A 22,703-nucleotide genomic window follows, 5' to 3' on the forward strand; every position below is an offset into this window, starting at 1 on the left:
CACGGAGAGTGAGATCCCCTCCCGTTTCTCTCTGACCTGCCCATGGTGCCCAGTGTGGGGCATCCACACGGAGAGTGAGATCCCCTCCCGTTTCTCTCTGACCTGCCTAGGTGCCCAGTGTGGGGCATCCACAGGGAGAGTGAAATCCCCTCCCGTTTCTCTCTGACCTGCCCACGGTGCCCAGTGTGGGGCATCCACATGGAGAGTGAAATCCCCTCCCGTTTCTCTCTGACCTGCCCACGGTGCCCAGTGTGGGGCATCCACAGGGAGAGTGAAATCCCCTCCCGTTTCTCTCTGACCTGCCCACGGTGCCCACTGTGGGGCATCCACACGGAGAGTGAAATCCCCTCCCGTTTCTCTCTGTCCTGCCCACGGTGCCCAGTGTGGGGCATCCACACGGAGAGTGAAATCCCCTCCCGTTTCTCTCTGACCTGCCCACGGTGCCCAGTGTGGGGCATCCACACGGAGAGTGAAATCCCCTCCCGTTTCTCTCTGACCTGCCCAGGTGCCCAGTGTGGGGCATCCACACGGAGAGTGAGATCCCCTCCCGTTTCTCTCTGACCTGCCCAGGTGCCCAGTGTGGGGCATCCACACGGAGAGTGAAATCCCCTCCCGTTTCTCTCTGACCTGCCAACGGTGCCCAGTGTGGGGCATCCACACGGAGAGTGACATCCCCCCCGGTTCTCTCTGACCTGCCCACGGTGCCCAGTGTGGGGCATCCACACGGAGAGTGAAATCCCCTCCCGTTTCTCTCTGACCTGCCCAGGTGCCCAGTGTGGGGCATCCACAGGGAGAGTGAAATCCCCTCCCGTTTCTCTCTGACCTGCCCACGGTGCCCAGTGTGGGGCATCCACACAGAGAGTGAAATCCCCTCCCGTTTCTCTCTGACCTGCCCAGGTGCCCAGTGTGGGGCATCCACACGGAGAGTGAAATCCCCTCCCGTTTCTCTCTGACCTGCCCAGGTGCCCAGTGTGGGGCATCCACAGGGAGAGTGAAATCCCCTCCCGTTTCTCTCTGACCTGCCCACGGTGCCCAGTGTGGGGCATCCACAGGGAGAGTGAAATCCCCTCCCGTTTCTCTCTGACCTGCCCAGGTGCCCAGTGTGGGGCATCCACACGGAGAGTGAAATCCCCTCCCGTTTCTCTCTGACCTGCCCACGGTGCCCAGTGTGGGGCATCCACACGGAGAGTGAAATCCCCTCCCGTTTCTCTCTGACCTGCCCACGGTGCCCAGTGTGGGGCATCCACACGGAGAGTGAAATCCCCTCCCGTTTCTCTCTGACCTGCCCACGGTGCCCAGTGTGGGGCATCCACACGGAGAGTGAAATCCCCTCCCGTTTCTCTCTGACCTGCCCACGGTGCCCAGTGTGGGGCATCCACATGGAGAGTGAAATCCCCTCCCGTTTCTCTCTGACCTGCCCACGGTGCCCAGTGTGGGGCATCCACACGGAGAGTGAGATCCCCTCCCGTTTCTCTCTGACCTGCCCACGGTGCCCAGTGTGGGGCATCCACACGGAGAGTGAAATCCCCTCCCATTTCTCTCTGACCTGCCCAGGTGCCCAGTGTGGGGCATCCACATGGAGAGTGAAATCCCCTCCCGTTTCTCTCTGACCTGCCCAGGTGCCCACTGTGGGGCATCCACACGGAGAGTGAAATCCCCTCCCGTTTCTCTCTGACCTGCCCACGGTGCCCAGTGTGGGGCATCCACAGGGAGAGTGAAATCCCCTCCCGTTTCTCTCTGACCTGCCCAGGTGCCCAGTGTGGGGCATCCACACGGAGAGTGAAATCCCCTCCCGTTTCTCTCTGACCTGCCCAGGTGCCTAGTGCGCTGCAGCTGGTGCACGGACAAAGACCAGCTCTCCTGTTCAGCATCTTGATGTTGTAGATGTGACTCGAGGTTTCCTGCAGCATTTTTCAGAGAGAGTCACCAACTGCCTGAAGCCCCTGTAAGGGGTGGAAATGTGGGTATGTCTCTTTCTAAACTCACTCCAGTGGTTCTGCGGAGAGTCCTATCCCACGGGTAGAGAGCTGTAACTGGGCCAACTCGGTCAGTCCGTCCACTTGGGGCTGCTCGGTTAGGCCACCTGGTTTGCCCTCAAAGATGCAACTCTGGGCCCTGCCAGCAGTGAGTTCTGAGGATGTGGGCGACTGAAGACATTGGCGTAAATGCCACAGGTTCCCTGGCGAGGAACTTGTTGCTGAGGACAGAGTGGCACCATCAGCCTTGCCCTTTCCAGGCCGACTCGAGGCTGCGTGTTCTACCTTAAACAGTTACGGAGTCACCTGAAGGCAGGGCCTGTCCCAGGAGTTCCCGTGCGGGTTTGCAGCAATGGGAGTAATGATGGGGAGATGGGCGCAGAACCCCTCCCTGCCCCGCATGATTCCACCTGCCTCCTCGTCTGTGTCCCAGGTGAAGTTTGCCAGAACCCCTGCTCCTGAAACCTTCTCACAGTAATTCTCCTGTGCACAAGGAAGAAAGTTGGTGATGAATGATTTCTGCCCCTCCCCCACTTCACAATGCTTAATCCAGTTAGTGTTGATACAAACAGCCCAAGAGGAAATGGCAGAGATTTCCAATGCCTTACCTGTTCAAGAAAAACTCCGTATGCAAGGGAAGGGCTCCTGAAGCCATGCATTGACACTTCCCCAGACGTGTTCAGCACTGAATCCACGCCTGTCAGCCGCCGTGTCTCCTCCCGTCACTCAAAATGCTGACTCAATGAGTCAGGCAGCATCTACAAGAGGAAATAAACAGCTGATGTTCAGGCCCACACCTCATTTCCTTCAAAAGAAGCTGCCTGATATACTGAGGAGTGTGTCTGTCTGTCTGTCTGTCTGTCTGCCCGCCTGTGTGTGTGTGTGTGTGTCTCTCTGTCTGTCTGTCTACCTGTGTGTGTGTCTGTCTGTCTGTCTGCCCGCCTGTGTGTGTGTGTCTCTCTGTCTGTGTGTCTGTCTGTCTGTGTCTTTTATGTGTCTGCCTATCTGTATATGTCTGTGTATCTATCTGTGTGTGTGAGTGTGTGTGTGTGAGTGTGTGTGTGTGTGTGTCTGTGTGTGTGTGTGTGAGTGTGTGTGTGTGTGTCTATCTGTGTGTCTGCGTGTGTGCGTATCTATCTGTGTGTGTGTGTGTGTGTGTGTGAGTGTGTGTGTGTGTGTGTCTGTGTGTGTGTGTGTGTGAGTGTGTGTGTGTGTGTCTATCTGTGTGTATGCGTGTGTGCGTATCTATCTGTGTGTCTGTGTGTGTGTGTGTGTGTGTGTGTGTGAGTGTGTGTGTGTGTCTATCTGTGTGTCTGCGTGTGTGCGTATCTATCTGTGTGTGTGTGTGTGTGTGTGTGTGTGTGTGCGTGCGTGTGTGTGTATCTATCTGTGTGTGTGTGTGTGTGCGTGCGTGTGTGTGTATCTATCTGTGTGTGTGTGCGTGTGCGTGTGTGTGTGTGTGTATCTATCTGTGGGTGTGTGTGTGTGTGTGTGTGTGCGTGCGTGTGTGTGCGTGCGTGTGTGTGTGTGTATCTATCTGTGTGTGTGTGTGTGTGTGTGCGTGCGTGTGTGTGTATCTATCTGTGTGTGTGTGTGCGTGTGTGTGTGTGCGTGCGTGTGTGTGTATCTATCTGTGTGTGTGTGTGTGTGTATCTATCTGTGTGTGTGTGTGTGTGTGTGTGTGTGTGCGTGCGTGCGTGTGTGTGTATCTATCTGTGTGTGTGTGTGTGTGTGTGCGTGCGTGTGTGTGTATCTATCTGTGTGTGTGTGTGTGTGTGTGTGCGTGCGTGTGTGTATCTATCTGTGTGTGTGTGTGTGTGTGCGTGCGTGCGTGTGTGTGTATCTATCTGTGTGTGTGTGTCAGTGTTGCGTCAGATTTCCAGCACCTGCAGAATCTCTTACGTCAATGAAAAACTTATTTGCTGCAGCAACGCAGACAAATGGTATCACAAGGAAAATGTAAAATTTTCACAGTTGTTATATGATTGCAATTTTAATGGAAAGTGTTGTTATATTGAAGTGCAGACTAGGGTTTTGCTGATTGGTTCAAGACTGAATGGTTGAAGGGATGTAGTTGTTCTTGAACCTGATTAAACTCCATCTGCCATTTTTCAGCGCATTTTTCCAGCAGAGGGGTTTGGACCAGCTGGAAAAATGGGCTGACAAATGGCAGATGGAGTTTAATACAGACAAGTGTGAGGAATTGCACTTTTTGTCACAAGATCACAAGACAAAGGAGCAGAAGTAGGCCATTCGGCCCATCGAGTCTGCTCCGCCACTCCACCATGAGCTAAACTATTCTCCCATCTAGTTCCAATTTCCGGCTTTTTCCCCCATATCCCTTGATACCCTGACTAATTAGATACCTATCAATCTCCTCCTAAAACACCCTCAATAATTGGGCCTCCACAGCTGTATGTGACAACGAATTCCATAAATCCACAACCCTCTGGCTAACAAAATTTCTCCTCTCTCTGTTTTAAATGGGTACCCTCTAATTCTAAGACTGTGGCCTCTTGTCCTGGACTCACCCACCAAGGGAAACAGCCTTTCCACATCTACTCTGTCCAACCCTTTCAACATTGGAAATGTTTCTAAGAGATCCCCTCTCATTCTTCTATACTCTAATGAATACAATCCAAGAGCTGACAAACACTCCTCATATGTTAGTCGCTGCATTCCAGGAATCATCCCCGTACATCCTCTCTGAACTCTCTCCGACATCAGTACATCCCTTCTAAGATAGGGGGCCCAAAACTACACACAGTATTCCAAATGGGGTTTCACCAGTGCCCCATAGAGCCTCATCAACACCTCCTTCACTATTCCTCTTGAAATGAATGCCAACATAGCATTCGCTTTCCTTACTGCCGATCCAAACTGGTGGTTAACCTTTGGGGTATCCTGCACTAGGACTCCCAAGTCCCTTTGCAGTTCTGGTTTTTGGATTTCCTCCCCATCTAAATAATAATCTGCCTGATTATTTCTTCTTCCAAGATGTACAACTGTACATTTCTCAACATTATATTTCCTCTGTCATTTCTTTGCCCACTCTCCTAAACTGACCAAGTCTTTCTGCAAACTTTCTGTTTCTTCAACACTTCCTGCTCCTCCACCTATCTTGGAGTAATCCGCTAACTTAGCCACAAAACCATTTAATCTATAATCTAAATCATCGATATACAGTGTAAAAAGAAGCGGCCCCAACACCGACCCCTGCGGAACACCACTAGTAACCGGCAACCAACCAGAATAGGATCCCTTTATTCCCACCCTTTACTTTCTGCCTATCAGCCAATGCTCCACCCATTCCAATATCTTTCCTGTAATTCCATGGGCTCTCATCTGATTAAGCAGCCTCTTATGTGGCACCTTATCGAAGAGCTTTTGAAAATCCAAATACACAACATGCACAGCCTCTCCCTTGTTAATCTTATTTGAGATTACCTCAAAAAATTCCAATAGGTTGGTGAGACAGGATCTTCCCTTCATGAAACCATGCTGGCTTGGACCTATCTTGTCATGCACCTCGAGGTATTTCATAACCTCGTCCTGGAGGATCGACTCCAATAACTTTCCAACTACCGATGTCAGAGTAATAGGTCTGTAATTTTCTTTTTGCTGCCTCCCTCCTTTCTTAAACAGCGGAACTACATTTGCGACCTTCCAGTCCTCCGGAACCGTGCCAGAGTCTACTGATTCCTGGAAGATCATCTCCAATGCCTCCACAACCTCCAAAGCCACCTCCTTCAGAACCCATGGGTGCACCTCGTCTGGTCCGGGAGACTTATCTATCCTTAGTCCGTTTAGCTTCCCAAGCACTTTCTCTCTAGTAATCTGGGCTGTACCTAATTCTATTCCCTGAGACCTCTGGCTATCAGGTATGTTGCTAATGTCTTCCACTGTGAAGACTAATGCAAAATACTGCCCTCTCTGTTACCCATTGTAATTACTCCAGCATCATTTTCAATCGGTCCTATATCTACCTATGTCACTTTTACTCTTCATATATTTAATAAAACTCAATATCCTTCTTTATGTTAGTTGCCAACTTCCTTTCATAATTCATCTTTTCTTTCCAAATGACTTTCTTAGTTTCCTTCTGTAAGTTTTTAAAAGTCATCCAGTCCTCAGTTTTCCCATTAATTTTTGCTTTCTTGTATGCCATCTCTTTTGCTTTTATTTTGGCCTTAACCCCTCTCGTTAGCCACATTTCTGCCATTTTTCCATTCATGATTTTCTTTTTTCTTGTGTTACGAACCCCGTAACTGGGTCACTTACCAGCAAAGATAGAGAGGTCCGTTGAAGTCTGATGGTACTATTTTTAAAAGTATTTATTGATAAAAGGGCACAAAAATAAAATTAATGCAAACATACAAATAATATGCGTCGTCAATACTAAATCTAAAAGTGCGGGTATAATAATAATCAATAAGAAATAGCTCCATCGTTGTCTAGGGGATAATGTATTGTCCAATGGAAATATAAAAGTCACTGTTAGTTCGTTCAAGCTGCAGCGTTTTGGGTTTTAGAGAGAGACGGGTTAAACTTGCTCAGGTCTTTTATGATGCCAATCCTTTGAGTCGGGGGGGAGGGGAGTTGGTTTCCCCGTTGTTAGCTAAAAGCCGTTTTCTGTGGAATAAGCCACCAGTTCCAGGCAGACGGAACTGAACGCACGTGGCCTCCTTTCAATGGCTTCGCTTCCGCTATTGCTGGATCGCTAACGTTTCTTCTGGTGCGTCTGAGGGGCTGTTCCCACAGACCCTCTTTTATCCTGACTCACAGGGTCGCAGATGTCCATCAGGTTGGGGGTGATGCAATCCCTCCCTCAACCAGCCCCCTTTGCCTGAGGGCTTCCACGTAGCACAGTATGGCAATACACAAGTTCATCTGCAAGAGACAATGGCCGTGTCCCGTAGCTTTATATTGCTGGGGAAACGCGACATTCCACACGTCTCTCTCTCATGTCCTGGTCTCTTGACCCAAATCAATAGTGATCTTGTGATTCTCACAAAGGAGGGGGCTGCAGGCGTAACACCCCCTTTCTTCAACGCGTTTTCACCAGCGGTTAAAACGAAGTAGTACAGAGTCTTACAGGATTGTGGAATCTAACACAATACAAAAGCTTTTCCTTTTCACTACAGAGTAATACAGTTATACATCCAATTCAGCATCTAAACAGTTAACGATTACAGTGTCACTTCCTTTAATATCTTAACATCTTGTACCTTACTAAAGTCTTGTAGCATCAGACTTCAATTTAATAACCACCTATTTTTATTTCCTCCCTTCAGCAACAAAACTAAGGAGTTGTGATCTTAGCTTACGTGCATCTACAAAAGTTTATGTAAATACTAGTCTTTCAGTCATTTTCAAACTGAACAGGCAGGCTTCCATGGGGTTGTCTTTATTATTCACAGGCTTTGTCGAAATCCCGTACAACCGGCTTTGCTGTTTAAAAATGGCGTCCCCATTAGCCGTCGCCTCTTTTCCAGTTAGTTCTCACATGGGGAGCTTGGGTACCTTGGCGAGGTAAACTCTCGCCCACCTCTTTCATAGAGGTTATTTTATCAACACCGTGTCCCAAACTTAGACCATCTTCTGAATTTCCACCCAATTCTTTAATTTTACACAGGTGGCTAGCCCTCTCGTCAGGACCCTTCAGGCTGTGCGTTTTCAGTTCGACCTCTTTGCTCAAGCAGCATTTCAAATTCTGCCTTTTCACACCACACTCTGGAATAACAATAGCGTGGGGGGCCCCGTCATCTCCCGGCTTAATCTGTAAGCGATCTGCAGGGTTTTAAATTTCTTCATTCGATTTGGGAACTACAGATTTCCCGTTTCCTTCAATAATATTTATCTCCCCATTTTTGAGCTCCGCATTAACTTTTAACACACCTTCGAGCACAAACACCTGGGAACTCTCACTTCCCACTATTGCCAAGGTTAATCCTTTCTTCACTGAACCAAGTCTATCTGACCCACAAGGACAGCCGTCTCGTTCAACTGAATCCAATACCTCAGACTTTTTCTGAGCTCCGTTACTAGGTTTAGTACCACGTGTACCCCGATCTTGGACACACTCAAACGGGACATTTGCCTCTTCCAGGCTTTCAATACCCATACCCGGTCCAAATTCTAAATTCCCCTGATTCTCCCAGCTACTCTCTGGGCAACTCCCTTCCGGAGTAAACTCAACCCCGCGGGCTGAAACAACCTCATCTGCCAACCCAGCAGACTTCTTCAAGGCAAGGGCACCCTTTTCATCTAGGACTGCCCTCATTTCATTATCGTTGTTAAGTTAAGTTTCAAATTCTTCAAACAGTTCTGCCAAACCAGACAGATCATCCCTGTCCAACTCTGGACCTCTTAACCGCTCTATCGGTTCCTCATCTTTATTTTCTGCCTCTAGAACCTTTCTCTTCACTAAGGGCAGATCTACCTCCTCTCCCTTACCCTCTTTCACTTTACTACCCTTCGTTTTACCACCCTCTAAACCCTCGTGGTACAGGGTCGGTAAAAATGTCTCAGCCAAATCGAAACTGGCCGGATTTAAACTGCTCTCGTTCTCAGCTGCATCTCTCAACATGCTGCGAGTGACCGCGCATGCGGGATAGATCTTGGAATGTAGGGGCAGGGCCGCAGCACTCACCGGCCGGCTGGTCATCGTCATTGCTGACCAAACCTTACCACCGGCTAAATCGTTACCAAGAAGGACGCCCGCGTCAGTTCTCGAGAATTTTGATCGCACCCCTATTTCAACTGGTCCAGAGACTAGCTCACAATCCATAATGACCCTATGCAAGGGCACCATTTCTGTCCCTTTACTTATTCCTTTCACAGCTACCATTCTCGTCTTGCGACCAAACTCTAGTACCTTACTGCTGATCAACGATAGCTCAGCCCCCCGTGTCTCTCCAGATCCTTACGGGAACTGGTGTGTCTCCCTCCCTCACAGACACGGTTCCGTGTGACAGACAAGACTCAGACCCTTCTCGTACTCGGTCTACCCAGGGCTCTCTTGTCGATTTACTGATTACCACGGCACATCCGATAGGGACTGCTGCTTTCCCCTTTCCTGTCTCTTTCCTCGGAGCAAAGCACCGCGATACAATATGTCCCACTTTTCCACAATTAAAACAGGTCAAGCCCGGAAATCTCTGGCTGTCTGGCCTTTCCCCCTCAACCTTACCACTAGTTCCCGGCGGGACCTGTGCCTCAGCCGGCGGACTTCCTCGATCGTTCTCCAAGTCATGTTTCCTCTGTTTCTCTTTCTCAGCTGCTTCCAGCTATTTTAACCGCATTTCATGCTCTCGTTTCACCTCTAACTCCTTTAGCTCTCTCTCTCGGCCCTTTCCCTCTCTTTCTCTCTCTCGGTTCTTTCCCTCTCTTTCTCCCTCTCAGCTCTTTCCCTCTCTTTTTCTCTCTCGGCTCATTCATTCTCCTTCTCAGCTGCCTCCAGCTGCTTTAACTTAACTGCATGTTCCAACTTTAATTTCTCCAATTCTAACTGAGCTGTCCCACTAGCTGGTACCTTTTCAGGGATATTTTCCAATACCTCAGCTGCAAACACATTCTTCCCAATATAATACTGAGTTACTGCCCTTCGCACCTCCCGCTTTTTCATGGACAACCTCACCTCTGCGAGGTTTAACCCCTTCACCAAACTTATCAAGTCTGATTTGGTGGCCGCCTCTAGTGCCTCCAGAGTCGGGTTTCCTATAAATTCACCCACGTCCATCTTTGCTGGTTTCCCGTCTGGCTACCCGCGTAACCAGATCCAAGTATTGAACTTACAAGCCCGATTCACTGGCCTCCCAATTTGGTGTCAAATCCCGAGACGAGAGCTCCCACTTTGTTACGAACCCCCTAACTGGGTCACTTACCAGCAAAGATAGAGAGGTCCGTTAAAGTCTGATGGTACTATTTTTAAAAGTATTTATTGACAAAGGGGCACAAAAATAAGATTAATGCAAACATACAGATAATATGCGTCGTCAATACTAAATCTAAAAACGCGGGTATAATAATAATCAATAAGAAATAGCTCCATCGTTGTCTAGGGGATAATGTATTGTCCAATGGAAATATAAAAGTCACTGTTAGTTCGTTCAAGCTGCAGCGTTTTGGGTTTTAGAGAGAGACGGGTTAAACTTGCTCAGGTCTTTTATGATGCCAATCCTTTGAGTCGGGGGGGAGGGGAGTTGGTTTCCCCGTTGTTAGCTAAAAGCCGTTTTCTGTGGAATAAGTCACCAGTTCCAGGCAAACGGAACTGAACGCACGTGGCCTCCTTTCAATGGCTTCGCTTCCGCTATTGCTGGATCGCTAGCGTTTCTTCTGGTGCGTCTGAGGGGCTGTTCCCACAGACCCTCTTTTATCCTGACTCACAGGGTCGCAGATGTCCATCAGGTTGGGGGTGATGCAATCCCTCCCTCAACCAGCCCCCTTTGCCTGAGGGCTTCCACGTAGCGCAGTATGGCAATACACAAGTTCGGCTTCAAGAGACAATGGCCGTGTCCCGTAGCTTTATATCGCCGGGGAAACGAGACATTCCGCACGTCTCTCTCTCATTTCCTGGGTCTCCTGACCCAAATAAATAGTGATCTTGTGATTCTCACAAAGGAGGGGGCTGCAGGCGTAACACTTGGAAAATATTTTTCCTGCACTTTCCTTATTTCTTGTAGGAATTTCATCCAATTCTGCTCTACCGTCCCTCCATCTACCTTACTTTTCCAATCAACTTGTGCCAGTTCCTCTCTCATACCACTGTGATTTCCTTTGTTCCACTGAAATATCGATATACCTGAAACCAGCTTCTCCTTTTCAGATTTGAAACTGAACTCTATCATATTATGATCACTACTTCCAAGGGGTTCCATTACCTCTAGCTCCCTAATCACCTCAGGTTCATTACACAGCACCCAATCCAAAACAGCCGATCCCCTGGGGGGCTTACGGACAAGCTGCTCCAGAAAGCAATCCCGTAGGCATTCTACAGACTCCCTCTCCTGAGATCCAGAACCTTCCTGACTTTCCCAATCCACTTTCCATATTAAAATCCCCCATAATTATCTTGACATTTTCCTTCTGACACGCTTTTTCTATTTCCAGCTGTAACTTGTAGTCCACATCCCGGCTGCTGTTTGGAGGCCTGTGTATAACAGCTATCAGTGTCTTTTTACCCTTGCCATTTCTTAACTCGACCCATAAGGATTCCACCTCTTCTGATCCTATGTTCCTTCTGTCTAGTGATTTGATATCGTTGCTTACCATCAGGGCCATGCCACCCCCTTTACCTACCTTCCTATACACTGTGTATCCTTGGACATTCAGCTCAAAATCATATGCGTCGTTTAGCCATGACTTTGGAAGGACAAACCAAGGTAGAACATACAAGGTAAATGGTAGGGCACTGAGGAGTGCAGTAGAACAGAGGGATCTAGGAATACAAATACAAATTCCCTAAAAGTGGCATTACAGGTAGATAGGATAGTAAAGAGAGCTTTTGGTACATTGGCCTTTATAAATCAAAGTACTGATTATAAGAGTTGGAATGTTATGGTGAGGTTGTATAAGACATTGGTGAGGCCGAACTTGGAGTATTGTGTGCAGTTTTGGTCACCTAATTACAGGAAGGATATTAGTAAGATTGAAAGAGTGCAGAGAAGGTTTACAAGGATGTTGCCAGAACTTGAGAAACTGAGTTACAGAGAAAGGTTGAATAGGTTAGGACTTTATTCCCTGGAGTGTAGAAGAATGAGGGGAGATTTGATAGAGGTATATAAAATCATGATGTGTATAGATAGAGTGAATGCAAGCAGGCTTTTTCCACTGAGGCCAGGGGAGGAAAAAACCAGAAGACATGGGTTAAGGGTGAAGGGGGAAAAGTTTAAAGGGAAAATGGGGTGGGGGGCTTCTTCACACAGAGAGTGGTGGGAGTGTGGAATGAGCTGCCAGATGAAGTTGTAAATGTGGGCTCACTTTTAACATGTAAGAAAAACAGGTACATTGTACAAGGCATTGGTAAGGCCGAATTGTGTACAGTTCTGGTCACCGAATTATAGGAAAGATGTCAACAAAGTAGAAAGAGTACAGAGAAGATTTACCAGAATGATACCTGGGTTTCAGCACCTAAGTTACAGAGAAAGATTGAACAAGTTAGGTCTTTATTCTTTGGAGCGTAGAAGGTTGAGGGGGGACTTGATAGAGGTATTTAAAATAATGAGGGGGATGGATCAAGTTGATGTAGATATGCTTTTTCCATTGAGAGTAGGGGGGATTCAAACAAGAGGACATGAGTTGAGAGTTAGGGGGCAAAAGTTTAAGGGGAACATGAGGGGGAATTTCTTAGAGAGTGGTAACTGTGTGGAATGAGCTCCCAGTAGAAGTGGTAGAGGCAGGTTCGGTATTGTCGTTTAAAGTAAAATTGGATAGGTACATGGACAGGAAAGGAATGGAGGGTTATGGGCTGAGTGCAGGTAGGTGGGACTAGGTGAGAGTAAGCGTTCGGCACGGACTAGAAGGGCCGAGATGGCCTGTCTCCATGCTGTAATTGTTAAATGGTTATATGGTTATACGTGGATGAGAGATGTATGGAGGGATATGGTCTAGGTGCAGGTCAGTGGGACTAGACAGAAAAATGGTTCGGCACAGCTAAGAAGGGCCAAAAGGCCTGTTTCTGTGCTGTAATGTTCTATGGTTCTATGGTGGTGTGAGACTTCAGACTTCCATACCTCCTGAAGATGTTGAGAAATGTTAAAGAGGGCTGGGCTACCGGCCAGCCATGGTCTAGTTGGATGGTGCTGTAGAGCTGCTCCTTTGCTATAATGTCAGCCAGCTAACCGAGGCCTTCTCTCTCCACAGAGCTTCCTGAGGGACCTGTTGAAGAAAGCCAACAGACACTATGATGACAAGAAACTGCAGGAGTATACACAGACGATAGTGAGTGGTGGCTGGGCGCAGGTTAATTCTGCCGACACTCCCACCTCTCCCCTGTCCCAGCTGGAGTTGTGGCAGCCGGGCACACCCGCAAACTCCCGTACCCTGTTTCCTGATTCTCCCTCCCCTGCCTAACATACCACACAGCCTACCATTCCCATCCCCCAGTGACTCTCAAATCCCAATCCGCAGGGAACCACCTTGGCCAGTTGCAGTCCAGCCCGGCTATCGGCTGTGAGTTCCCCCAAGCCCAGCTCTCTCTCCCTGCAGGAGGGTCACCACTCAGCCTCCAGGAACTGGTGTCAAGAGCACTGGAATCAGTCACCAGGCCTTTTGTTCTTCTTCCGTTGCAGCTGAAAATGTTCGACGCAAATGGCGATGGGAAGCTGGGGCTCTCAGAGATGGCACGGTGAGATGGCTCCTCAAGATCTGGCAGACTCTCAGTGGAATGGGGTTGAGAATGGGAGGGTGTGTCTAGACGTGGTGGGAAGTCTTCAAGGTCGGGTAAGATTTGAAGGCGGGGGTTCATCGTATCCTGTTGGTTAGTTTTCTGGGTTCACCTGACACCAAAAGTTTTTAAAGAACAGTCCAAGTTCATTGTCCTGTGCACAGCTACAGGTGTGTGCAGAGATGCAATGAAAACTGGCCTGCAGCAGCATCACAGGCACGTGGAAACAGAGACAGCATGCTCACCAGTAAAGACTCAACAGGAATTATACAAACTGATAACAAAACAGAAAACATTTCAAACAAAGAAGTCTATTGTAGGGTAAGGCACAAAGTATTATAATACCATGTCTTTGCACTGTACTGCTGCTGCAATTAACAAGTGTTTTACTTACGTTGAGCGAGAGGTCTCAACCTGTCAAAAAACTGAGGCTGTTGGAAAGTTTGGGAGATTCGGAAGGTACAAGAATCACTGGGATCTGCTGGATTTGAGAATGTTGGAGAGTTTGGGAGATTCGGAAGGTACAAGAATCACTGGGATCTGCTGGATTTGAGAATGTTGGAGAGTTTGGGAGATTCAGAAGGTACAAGAATCACTGGGATCTGCTGGATTTGAGGCTGTTGGAGAGTTTGGGAGATTCGGAAGGTACAAGAATCACTGGGATCTGCTGGATTTGAGGCTGTTGGAGAGTTGGGGAGATTCGGAAGTTACAAGAATCACTGGGATCTGCTGGATTTGAGGCTGTTGGAGAGTTTGGGAGATTCGGAAGGTACAAGAATCACTGGGATCTGCTGGATTTGAGGCTGTTGGAGAGTTTGGGAGATTCGGAAGGTACAAGAATCACTGGGATCTGCTGGATTTGAGGCTGTTGGAGAGTTTGGGAGATTCGGAAGGTACAAGAATCACTGGGATCTGCTGGATTTGAGGCTGTTGGAGAGTTGGGGAGATTCGGAAGGTACAGGAATCACTGGGATCTGCTGGATTTGAGGCTGTTGGAGAGTTGGGGAGATTCGGAAGGTACGAGAATCACTGGGATCTGCTGGATTTGAGGCTGTTGGAGAGTTTGGGAGATTCGGAAGGTACAAGAATCACTGGGATCCTCTGGATTTGAGGCTGTTGGAGAGTTTGGGAGATTCGGAAGGTACAAGAATCACTGGGATCTGCTGGATTTGAGGCTGTTGGAGAGTTGGGGAGATTCGGAAGGTACAAGAATCACTGGGATCTGCTGGATTTGAGGCTGTTGGAGAGTTTGGGAGATTCGGAAGGTACAAGAATCACTGGGATCTGCTGGATTTGAGGCTATTGGAGAGTTTGGGAGATTCGGAAGGTACAAGAATCACTGGGATCTGCTGGATTTGAGGCTGTTGGAGAGTTGGGGAGATTCGGAAGGTACAAGAATCACTGGGATCTGCTGGATTTGAGGCTGTTGGAGAGTTTGGGAGATTCGGAAGGTACAAGAATCACTGGGATCTGCTGGATTTGAGGCTGTTGGAGAGTTTGGGAGATTCGGAAGGTACAAGAATCACTGGGATCTGCTGGATTTGAGGCTGTTGGAGAGTTTGGGAGATTCGGAAGGTACAAGAATCACTGGGATCTGCTGGATTTGAGGCTGTTGGAGAGTTGGGGAGATTCAGAAGGTACAAGAATCACTGGGATCTGCTGGATTTGAGGCTGTTGTAGAGTTTGGGAGATTCGGAAGGTACAAGAATCACTGGGATCTGCTGGATTTGAGGCTGTTGGAGAGTTTGGGAGATTCGGAAGGTACAAGAATCACTGGGATCTGCTGGATTTGAGGCTGTTGGAGAGTTGGGGAGATTCGGAAGGTACAAGAATCACTGGGATCTGCTGGATTTGAGGCTGTTGGAGAGTTTGGGAGATTCGGAAGGTACAAGAATCACTGGGATCTGCTGGATTTGAGGCTGTTGGAGAGTTTGGGAGATTCGGAAGGTACAAGAATCACTGGGATCTGCTGGATTTGAGGCTGTTGGAGAGTTTGGGAGATTCGGAAGGTACAAGAATCACTGGGATCTGCTGGATTTGAGGCTGTTGGAGAGTTGGGGAGATTCGGAAGGTACAAGAATCACTGGGATCTGCTGGATTTGAGGCTGTTGGAGAGTTTGGGAGATTCAGAAGGTACAAGAATCACTGGGATCTGCTGGATTTGAGGCTGTTGGAGAGTTGGGGAGATTCAGAAGGTACAAGAGTCACTGGGGGGGCTGCTGGATTTGAATACAGGAGATCTCAGCATTCAATCCAGATTTGATTTGGCACAACCCATCCACGCCAGGAGGTGCTGAGGGTGAGAACTGCCCTTTGGAATCTTGCTCTAGCATTTGACAACTCAGCTCATCATCTACAGTGACTTTACCGACAGCTACTTCAGAAAAAAAGAAATGATTGAGTTGGCATCATATCCACATTTGCTGTGTAAAGCTGGTCACGTATTGGTTTTTTCACCCTGTCGTAGTGCTGATCTTTTGGTGTTAATGGCAAAGTGTACAGAACCTCACCAGCTTATGGCTGGCTTCTGTTCCTGTGAACTGTTTGTATCCTGTACAATTTGCAAGTCAGGTGCACGGTCATGAACTGAGTTCTCAGCTGGAAGAGGTGCCTGCAGGCCCTCGATCAGCAAGTCCATCCCCAGCCATCCCACCAATAACACAAATATATGTTGGTGTATACAGACTGCAGATAGGGCATTGGTAAACTGGGGAGGTCCTTTATTATATAAATGTGACTGATATTTTGGGATCAAACACCAGTATATCTTTTTAAGACTGATTCTTTCTTTTTACTCCCTTTAGCCTATTACCTGTTCAGGAAAATTTTTTGCTAAGGTTCCAGGTAAGTGTGCTGAACTCTTTCCTCCATCTCTCCTCCCTCTCACTGAAGTCAATAACTTGCTGAGTGCACAGTGCCAGCCATCTGGTGTTCACCCAGCCTTCATCTGTCTGCCAGTGCTGTCCCTTCGCAGAGCCCATTCATACCCAGTTGCCCCCACCAGTCTTCAACATTCAGTGTTGTCACCCCTCCACCCTTCTGAGGTCTCCTAACTAAACATGGATCAGAGAGTTAACTCGGAATCTCCCGCCTCGGTTGGTTCACTTCAGTGAAACCCTGCAGTCCATTTACTTGGTGACTACCATGGAGTGTGTACCATTCCGGTTCCACGTGATAGGCCATAGAAGTGACATGGTGTACCTTGGGCACCATTCCTCAATGACTGTCCAGTGCTTCTGACCAGGACTCACGAAACTCATCACCACCACTGCTGCTTGCTGCATTTCAGCTCCCATCTTCCTTTCAGCCCAACAACCTCTGCCTAAGATTCCTCAGTGACTTTTACTGGTCTGGTTTGTGTCCTTGGGTTTTTGACCCATCAGCCTTTCGCAGCACACCACCGGCCCATCGTAACCATGACACAGGAGCAGAATTGGGCTATTCGGGCTGTTTAACCTGCTCTGCCATTCGAGCACAGCTGATTTATTACCCCTCTCAACCCCATTCCCCTGCCTTCTTCCTGTAACCTTTGATGCCCTGACTAGTCAAAAACCTACCGCCCTCCGCTTTAAATATACCCGGAGACTTGGACTCCACAGCCAGCTGTGGCAATGAGTGCCAGAGATTCACCGCCTTCAGGCTGAAGGAATTCCTCCTCATCTCTCTTCTAAAGAGATGTCCTTGTATTCTGAGTCTGTGCTCTCTGGTCCTAGACTTCCTCACTGTAGGAAACATCCATTCCACATCCACTCTATCTGTGTCCTCTGGTCCTAGACTTCCCTACTGTAGGAAACATCCTCTCCACATCCACTCTATCTGTGTCCTCTGGTCCTAGACTTCCCCACTGTAGGAAACATCCTCTCCACATCCACTCTATCTGTGTCCTCTGGTCCTAGACTTCCCTACTGTAGGAAACATCCATTCCACATCCACTCTATCTCGGCCTTTCAACATACTATAGGTTTCAATGAGATTCCCGCTCATTCTTCTAAACAGCCCCAGAGCCATCAAACACTCCTTGTACATTAACCCTTACACTTCCCAGAATCATTCTCGTGAACCTCCTCTGGTCACATGCTTTATTAGATATGGGGCCCAGATCTGCTCACAGTACTGCAAGTACAGTCATGGTATTGTCCAGTTCTCTGTTCAAACCTCTGACCCCAGTGCAGCGGGGGTATCTTGTTTAGGGTCATCACCCTTGGCTGCCTCTCAGCTACGCACAGCGCCTCAGCGACGTTAGCAAGGCACAGGTCGGCTTTCGGGCACCAACCGCGGAGCCTTCTTGATCCCACCACTTGTGCTGGGTAGGCAACCCGCTAAAGTCAGGTTGAAGAGCAATTGGAATGTCCTGCAGTTAGACACCGTTCAAAGGCTGTGCCTCTGATTCTCATCGCTGGGCTGACTTGGACTCAGGTTAGTGTAACAAGGGGGACTCCGCTGTTACCTCCGTGTTCAGCTTTCCTTCCCCAGTCCATGCAGGCCTCTGCTCTAGAGTCGTGTCCGAGCCTCCTACTGCTTTTGCCACTGTATTTATTTTGTATTTTCACATTTCTACATGATCATCCTGACCCATTTCCTGGCACTGCATTTGAGCACAGCTAGTCCTGGGTGCCTTGTGCATCCTCACCCACCAGCCTCCTTTCACCTCTCACTCCCTCCTCAATCACCACGTGCTCTCAAGCTTTGCCATTTCACCAGCTCTCTACCATAATCTTCAACGGACCCTTCTGTCACCACTCCCAGCTCCCTTAAAACCACTGGCTGCCTTGGGTTCCACAGTGTGATGGTTTCCTATCTCAAAGGCGAGTCCAACGTCCACCAGAGGCAGCAAGGTGTTTATGTCTGTACGTTGTTTTGTGTCTGTTCAATGTCTCTGCTGTGTTCCATTTACTTTTGTTACTTTTACTTCCATCTAGAAGAGGATGTCTGTGCTGGGAAATGAAACCCGTCCCCATTTTGCAGCTGGTGACAGATACTGGCTCTGCTTTGTCTCTGATGCCCACAAAACTCTGCCTCACTCTGCAGGGCATCCAGGTGGCACAACTGGCAGGCTGCTGCCTCAGCTCGGAGCCCCGGTTCAGTCCTGACCGTTGGCACTATCCGTGTGGAGTTCACACACTCTCCCTGTTGTTGTGTGGGCTGCCTCCAGGGGCTGCAGCTTCCTCCCACCCGTGCGGGTTGGTAGGTTGAGAATCCACTGGAAATTCCCCTTATTGAGTAGGTGAGTGGTAGAAATGAGGGCTATCACCTCCCCTTCCACCTACCTTCTTATTCTGGTAGCTGCCCTCTTCCTTTCCAGCCCTGGTGAAGGGTCGGCCCAAAGCATCAACTCTTTATTCCCCTTCAGAGATGCTGCCTAACCTGCTGAGTTCCTCCAGCATTTTGTGCATGTTACTATAGATTTCCAGCATCAGTAGAATTTCTTATGTCTAAGGTTAATTTGAAAGTGGATTTAATTAGAGTTGATTTAAAAGGATGTGTTAGCCTGCTCATAACACATTCTTTTAAATCAACCATATTCAAATCAACTTTTGGATAAGAAGAGATAGTTTCTATTAGATGTGGAGTCTTGGGCAGAGACTAAAAGCTGGTTCTTCTAGGAATGAAGTTGGGAAGACACTTCCACAGGCAGAGGTATGAAGCTTTCAAACTCGTGTGCAACTGGCTTGCAACAGCGCCACAGACACAGACAGCACACAGAATATAAATTGTCCTTAAAATGATACCAGACAGTGTAAAACTAAAGATTGCAAAATGAAGAATAAGCAGACACAAAGTCTGTGCAGTCCATCACTTGGTCCGTAGTGCTCTGTCGCTGAGGTGATGTCAGTTTTAGTGCATAAACTGCAGAATTACGCATTGGTTGAAGATCTGGGGCTGGTAGGCTTTTGCTAAGCAGACTGAAAGAAAGCTGGGTGGCAAAGGTAAGCTTGGACCTAGGCCAAACGTTAGCAGGAAACTCTTAACGGGCTTGAGAGGCTGTGGAGTCTCCTCCTTTTCCTCTACCCCTGCTCTGACGGTGGCTCAGTTTGATGAGCTATTCTCCAACTAATTGTGAATGAGTCTGGACTATGCCACTGGGACTCTTCCATCCACGGTGTCAGAATTCCTGTAAATTTAGAGACGGTAGTCTCCTCATGTCGCTGGTTTCCTGAAAGAGCGTCATGTCCACTAAAGAGCCTGTGCAGTCTCGAGCTGCACCAAATGGCGGTGAGAGAGGAGCAGACGTGGCCAGACGGGGGAGCCTCGGCCTATACCTGCCCTCTGTGACAGACGCTCCAGCAGACACTGTTTCATTTCCCAGCACCAACTTCCCACACATTTATAACAACACAGAACATTTAGAGTAATTAATTAACTTGTTTCCATCATGAAGGACAAAGCTATTTACAGGCTAAACTTAAATGACATGCATGAAAGATTGATGAAGTTCTATTTTACTCTCAGGATGACAGAGGATCAAAGGTAAGTTTCAGTGCTAAGGTGATTTTAATTTCACTTACAACATTCCATATTAACAACTGATGTCACCTGTGTTGCTGTGTTTGTGTTTGAGTTTTTGTTTTCGTGAATATCTCTGTTTTACTGTGTGTTCGTGTTCATGAATCGAAGAAAAGTTGTTGATAATTTGCTGCCTTGCAAGCTGCATAGCCAGATCAACAAACTTAGCCTTTTTATAACGTTCTTCGCTGCCCTACCTCCCATCGTCCCCCAGACCCCTGTCCATCTCTCAAATTCCCCCGTACCCTTACCCCACTTCCCATCTTTCCCCAAACCCCTGCCCCGTCTTCCCTCAGCCACTCTGCAGGTCTATTTCTATTCACTTCTATCTTTTACACGTTCCCTGTACTTTTATCCTGTTTCTGTTCATCCTTGTGGCTCTTAACTCACCCCTATCCAATATTTCAATCTTTTGTTCATCCAACCCCCCCCCCCCCACACCCTGTTTTTGAAGCCATGGGCCATTGTACGCTTGTTTGCTGGACCTCTGCCCACTCCACCTCATTCACCCTCAAGACTTGGAACAGAATTAGTATTTCACTTGGCCTCCTATGTCTCAGTCCATCTTCCCCCTCCCTTTCCAGGGATCTGCCCCCCTCACATCTCATCCCATTAAACTTCAACGTGATTTTAATGAGTCTCAATTTCCTTTGCTTTCCTTTCACTTCTCTATAAGCCTGCATCTCTTCATCTTTTGTGATGCTTGTTAGGTAAATTCAAGTGTGCGGTAGCAAAATCTTAATGGGAAGAAAGTTTAGCTCTGAAGAAACTTTTTCAGGTACAACTAATAATAAATGTAACATCCTGCTATTGTGACTTCTATTATTCATAAAACATTAATGGAGAGACCAGAAATCTCATACGGAACCGATTACTTATGACAAATCTTTAACCATGCGATGTATCGTCCTTATAAAATTCTAGACAGTAAACCTCAAACAAGATAACATTTCAGAGGGCCTAAAGATTGCAAGTTTTAGTATAGTCTGAAAGAAGATGGTGAAGTAAAGAGGATTAGGGATGGAACTTTTGAGCTGGAACAAGGTATGGGTGGAGGAGCTGTTTAAAATGTGGGCACAGTTGGAGTTTCACAGAAGTAAGGAGGAGTGTAGAACCAGAGGGAGTTGAGGGATGTGGAGTGACTCTGGGCTTAAGGGATACCAGAAATCAGAATAAATTGTCAATCACAGGAGTTGATGTGGGCCAAGAGACTCAGATGAGCCATATTTAAGAAGGGAGAAGATGGAAGAACAATGGAGATGTCAGCCGTGAGTTGACAAGGGGTGAAATTAAATGTGGGCCCTGATTTGACTTGGTGATGGAGCAAGTGTGTTTGGGGTTAAACACAACACGAGGATTACCAGTGCTCCTCTTTAGCCTCAGACAGCGAGGGAAATGACAATTGGGGCAGAATAAGAGGGACTGTTCACTGCCGCTGGCTCGCAGACCCTAGTTTTCTCAGTGTGGAGTTTGCAACATTCTCCCTCAGACCACTGAGGCTTCCCCATGGCCCCAGTTTCCTGTCCTCATGTAGCTTGGTGGGTGAAGTGGCCCCAGTTTCCTGTCCTCATGTAGCTTGGTGGGTGAAGTGGCCCCAGTTTCCTGTCCTCATGTAGCTTGGTGGGTGAAGTGGCCCCAGTTTCCTGTCCTCATGTAGCTTGGTGGGTGAAGTGGCCCCAGTTTCCTGTCCTCATGTAGCTTGGTGGGTGAAGTGGCCCCAGTTTCCTGTCCTCATGTAGCTTGGTGGGTGAAGTGGCCCCAGTTTCCTGTTCTCATGTAGCTTGGTGGGTGAAGTGGCCCCAGTTTCCTGTCCTCATGTAGCTTGGTGGGTGAAGTGGCCCCAGTTTCCTGTCCTCATGTAGCTTGGTGGGTGAAGTGGCCCCAGTTTCCTGTCCTCATGTAGCTTGGTGGGTGAAGTGGCCCCAGTTTCCTGTTCTCATGTAGCTTGGTGGGTGAAGTGGCCCCAGTTTCCTGTCCTCATGTAGCTTGGTGGGTGAAGTGGCCCCAGTTTCCTGTCCTCATGTAGCTTGGTGGGTGAAGTGGCCCCAGTTTCCTGTTCTCATGTAGCTTGGTGGGTGAAGTGGCCCCAGTTTCCTGTCCTCATGTAGCTTGGTGGGTGAAGTGGCCCCAGTTTCCTGTCCTCATGTAGCTTGGTGGGTGAAGTGGCCCCAGTTTCCTGTTCTCATGTAGCTTGGTGGGTGAAGTGGCCCCAGTTTCCTGTCCTCATGTAGCTTGGTGGGTGAAGTGGCCCCAGTTTCCTGTCCTCATGTAGCTTGGTGGGTGAAGTGGCCCCAGTTTCCTGTCCTCATGTAGCTTGGTGGGTGAAGTGGCCCCAGTTTCAATGCATGGCAAAAGAATCAAAGGAGAAATCTGTGAGAAAGAGGACGCTGCAGGAATACAAAGGGAATGGGAATGATGTGAAGCTGAGGGATACAGGGGAATGGGAGTGATGGGAAGCTGAGGGATACAGGGGAATGGGAATGATGGGAAGCTGAGGGATACAGAAGTGATGGGAAGCTGAGGGATACAGGGGAATGGGAATGATGGGAAGCTGAGGGATACAGGGGAATGGGAGTGATGGGAAGCTGAGGGATACAGGGGAATGGGAATGATGGGAAGCTGAGGGATACAGGGGAATGGGAGTGATGGGAAGCTGAGGGATACAGGGGAATGGGAATGATGGGAAGCTGAGGGATACAGGGGAATGGGAATGATGGGAAGCTGAGGGATACAGAAGTGATGGGAAGCTGAGGGATACAGGGGAATGGGAATGATGGGAAGCTGAGGGATACAGGGGAATGGGAGTGATGGGAAGCTGAGGGATACAGGGGAATGGG

General features: G+C 48.4%; 1 protein-coding gene across 2 annotated transcripts in view; it reads left to right on the forward strand.

Moving 5' to 3' along the window:
• The window catches only part of calb2a (calbindin 2a), a 191,454-nt gene extending 169,038 nt beyond the window's left edge, over positions 1-22,416 (forward strand). For both annotated transcript variants that reach the window (XM_059992482.1, XM_059992483.1), the window contains 4 exons: positions 12,840-12,917; positions 13,268-13,323; positions 16,167-16,206; positions 19,813-22,416. In XM_059992482.1, the coding sequence (XP_059848465.1) occupies positions 12,840-12,917; positions 13,268-13,323; positions 16,167-16,206; positions 19,813-19,890 (252 nt within the window). In that variant the 3' untranslated portion in view covers positions 19,891-22,416. The remainder of the gene's footprint in view (positions 1-12,839; positions 12,918-13,267; positions 13,324-16,166; positions 16,207-19,812) is intronic.
• The last annotated feature ends 287 nt before the right edge of the window (positions 22,417-22,703 follow it).

Source organism: Hypanus sabinus, chromosome 17 (assembly GCF_030144855.1).
Source record: "Hypanus sabinus isolate sHypSab1 chromosome 17, sHypSab1.hap1, whole genome shotgun sequence".
NCBI classification, from domain to species: domain Eukaryota; kingdom Metazoa; phylum Chordata; class Chondrichthyes; order Myliobatiformes; family Dasyatidae; genus Hypanus; species Hypanus sabinus.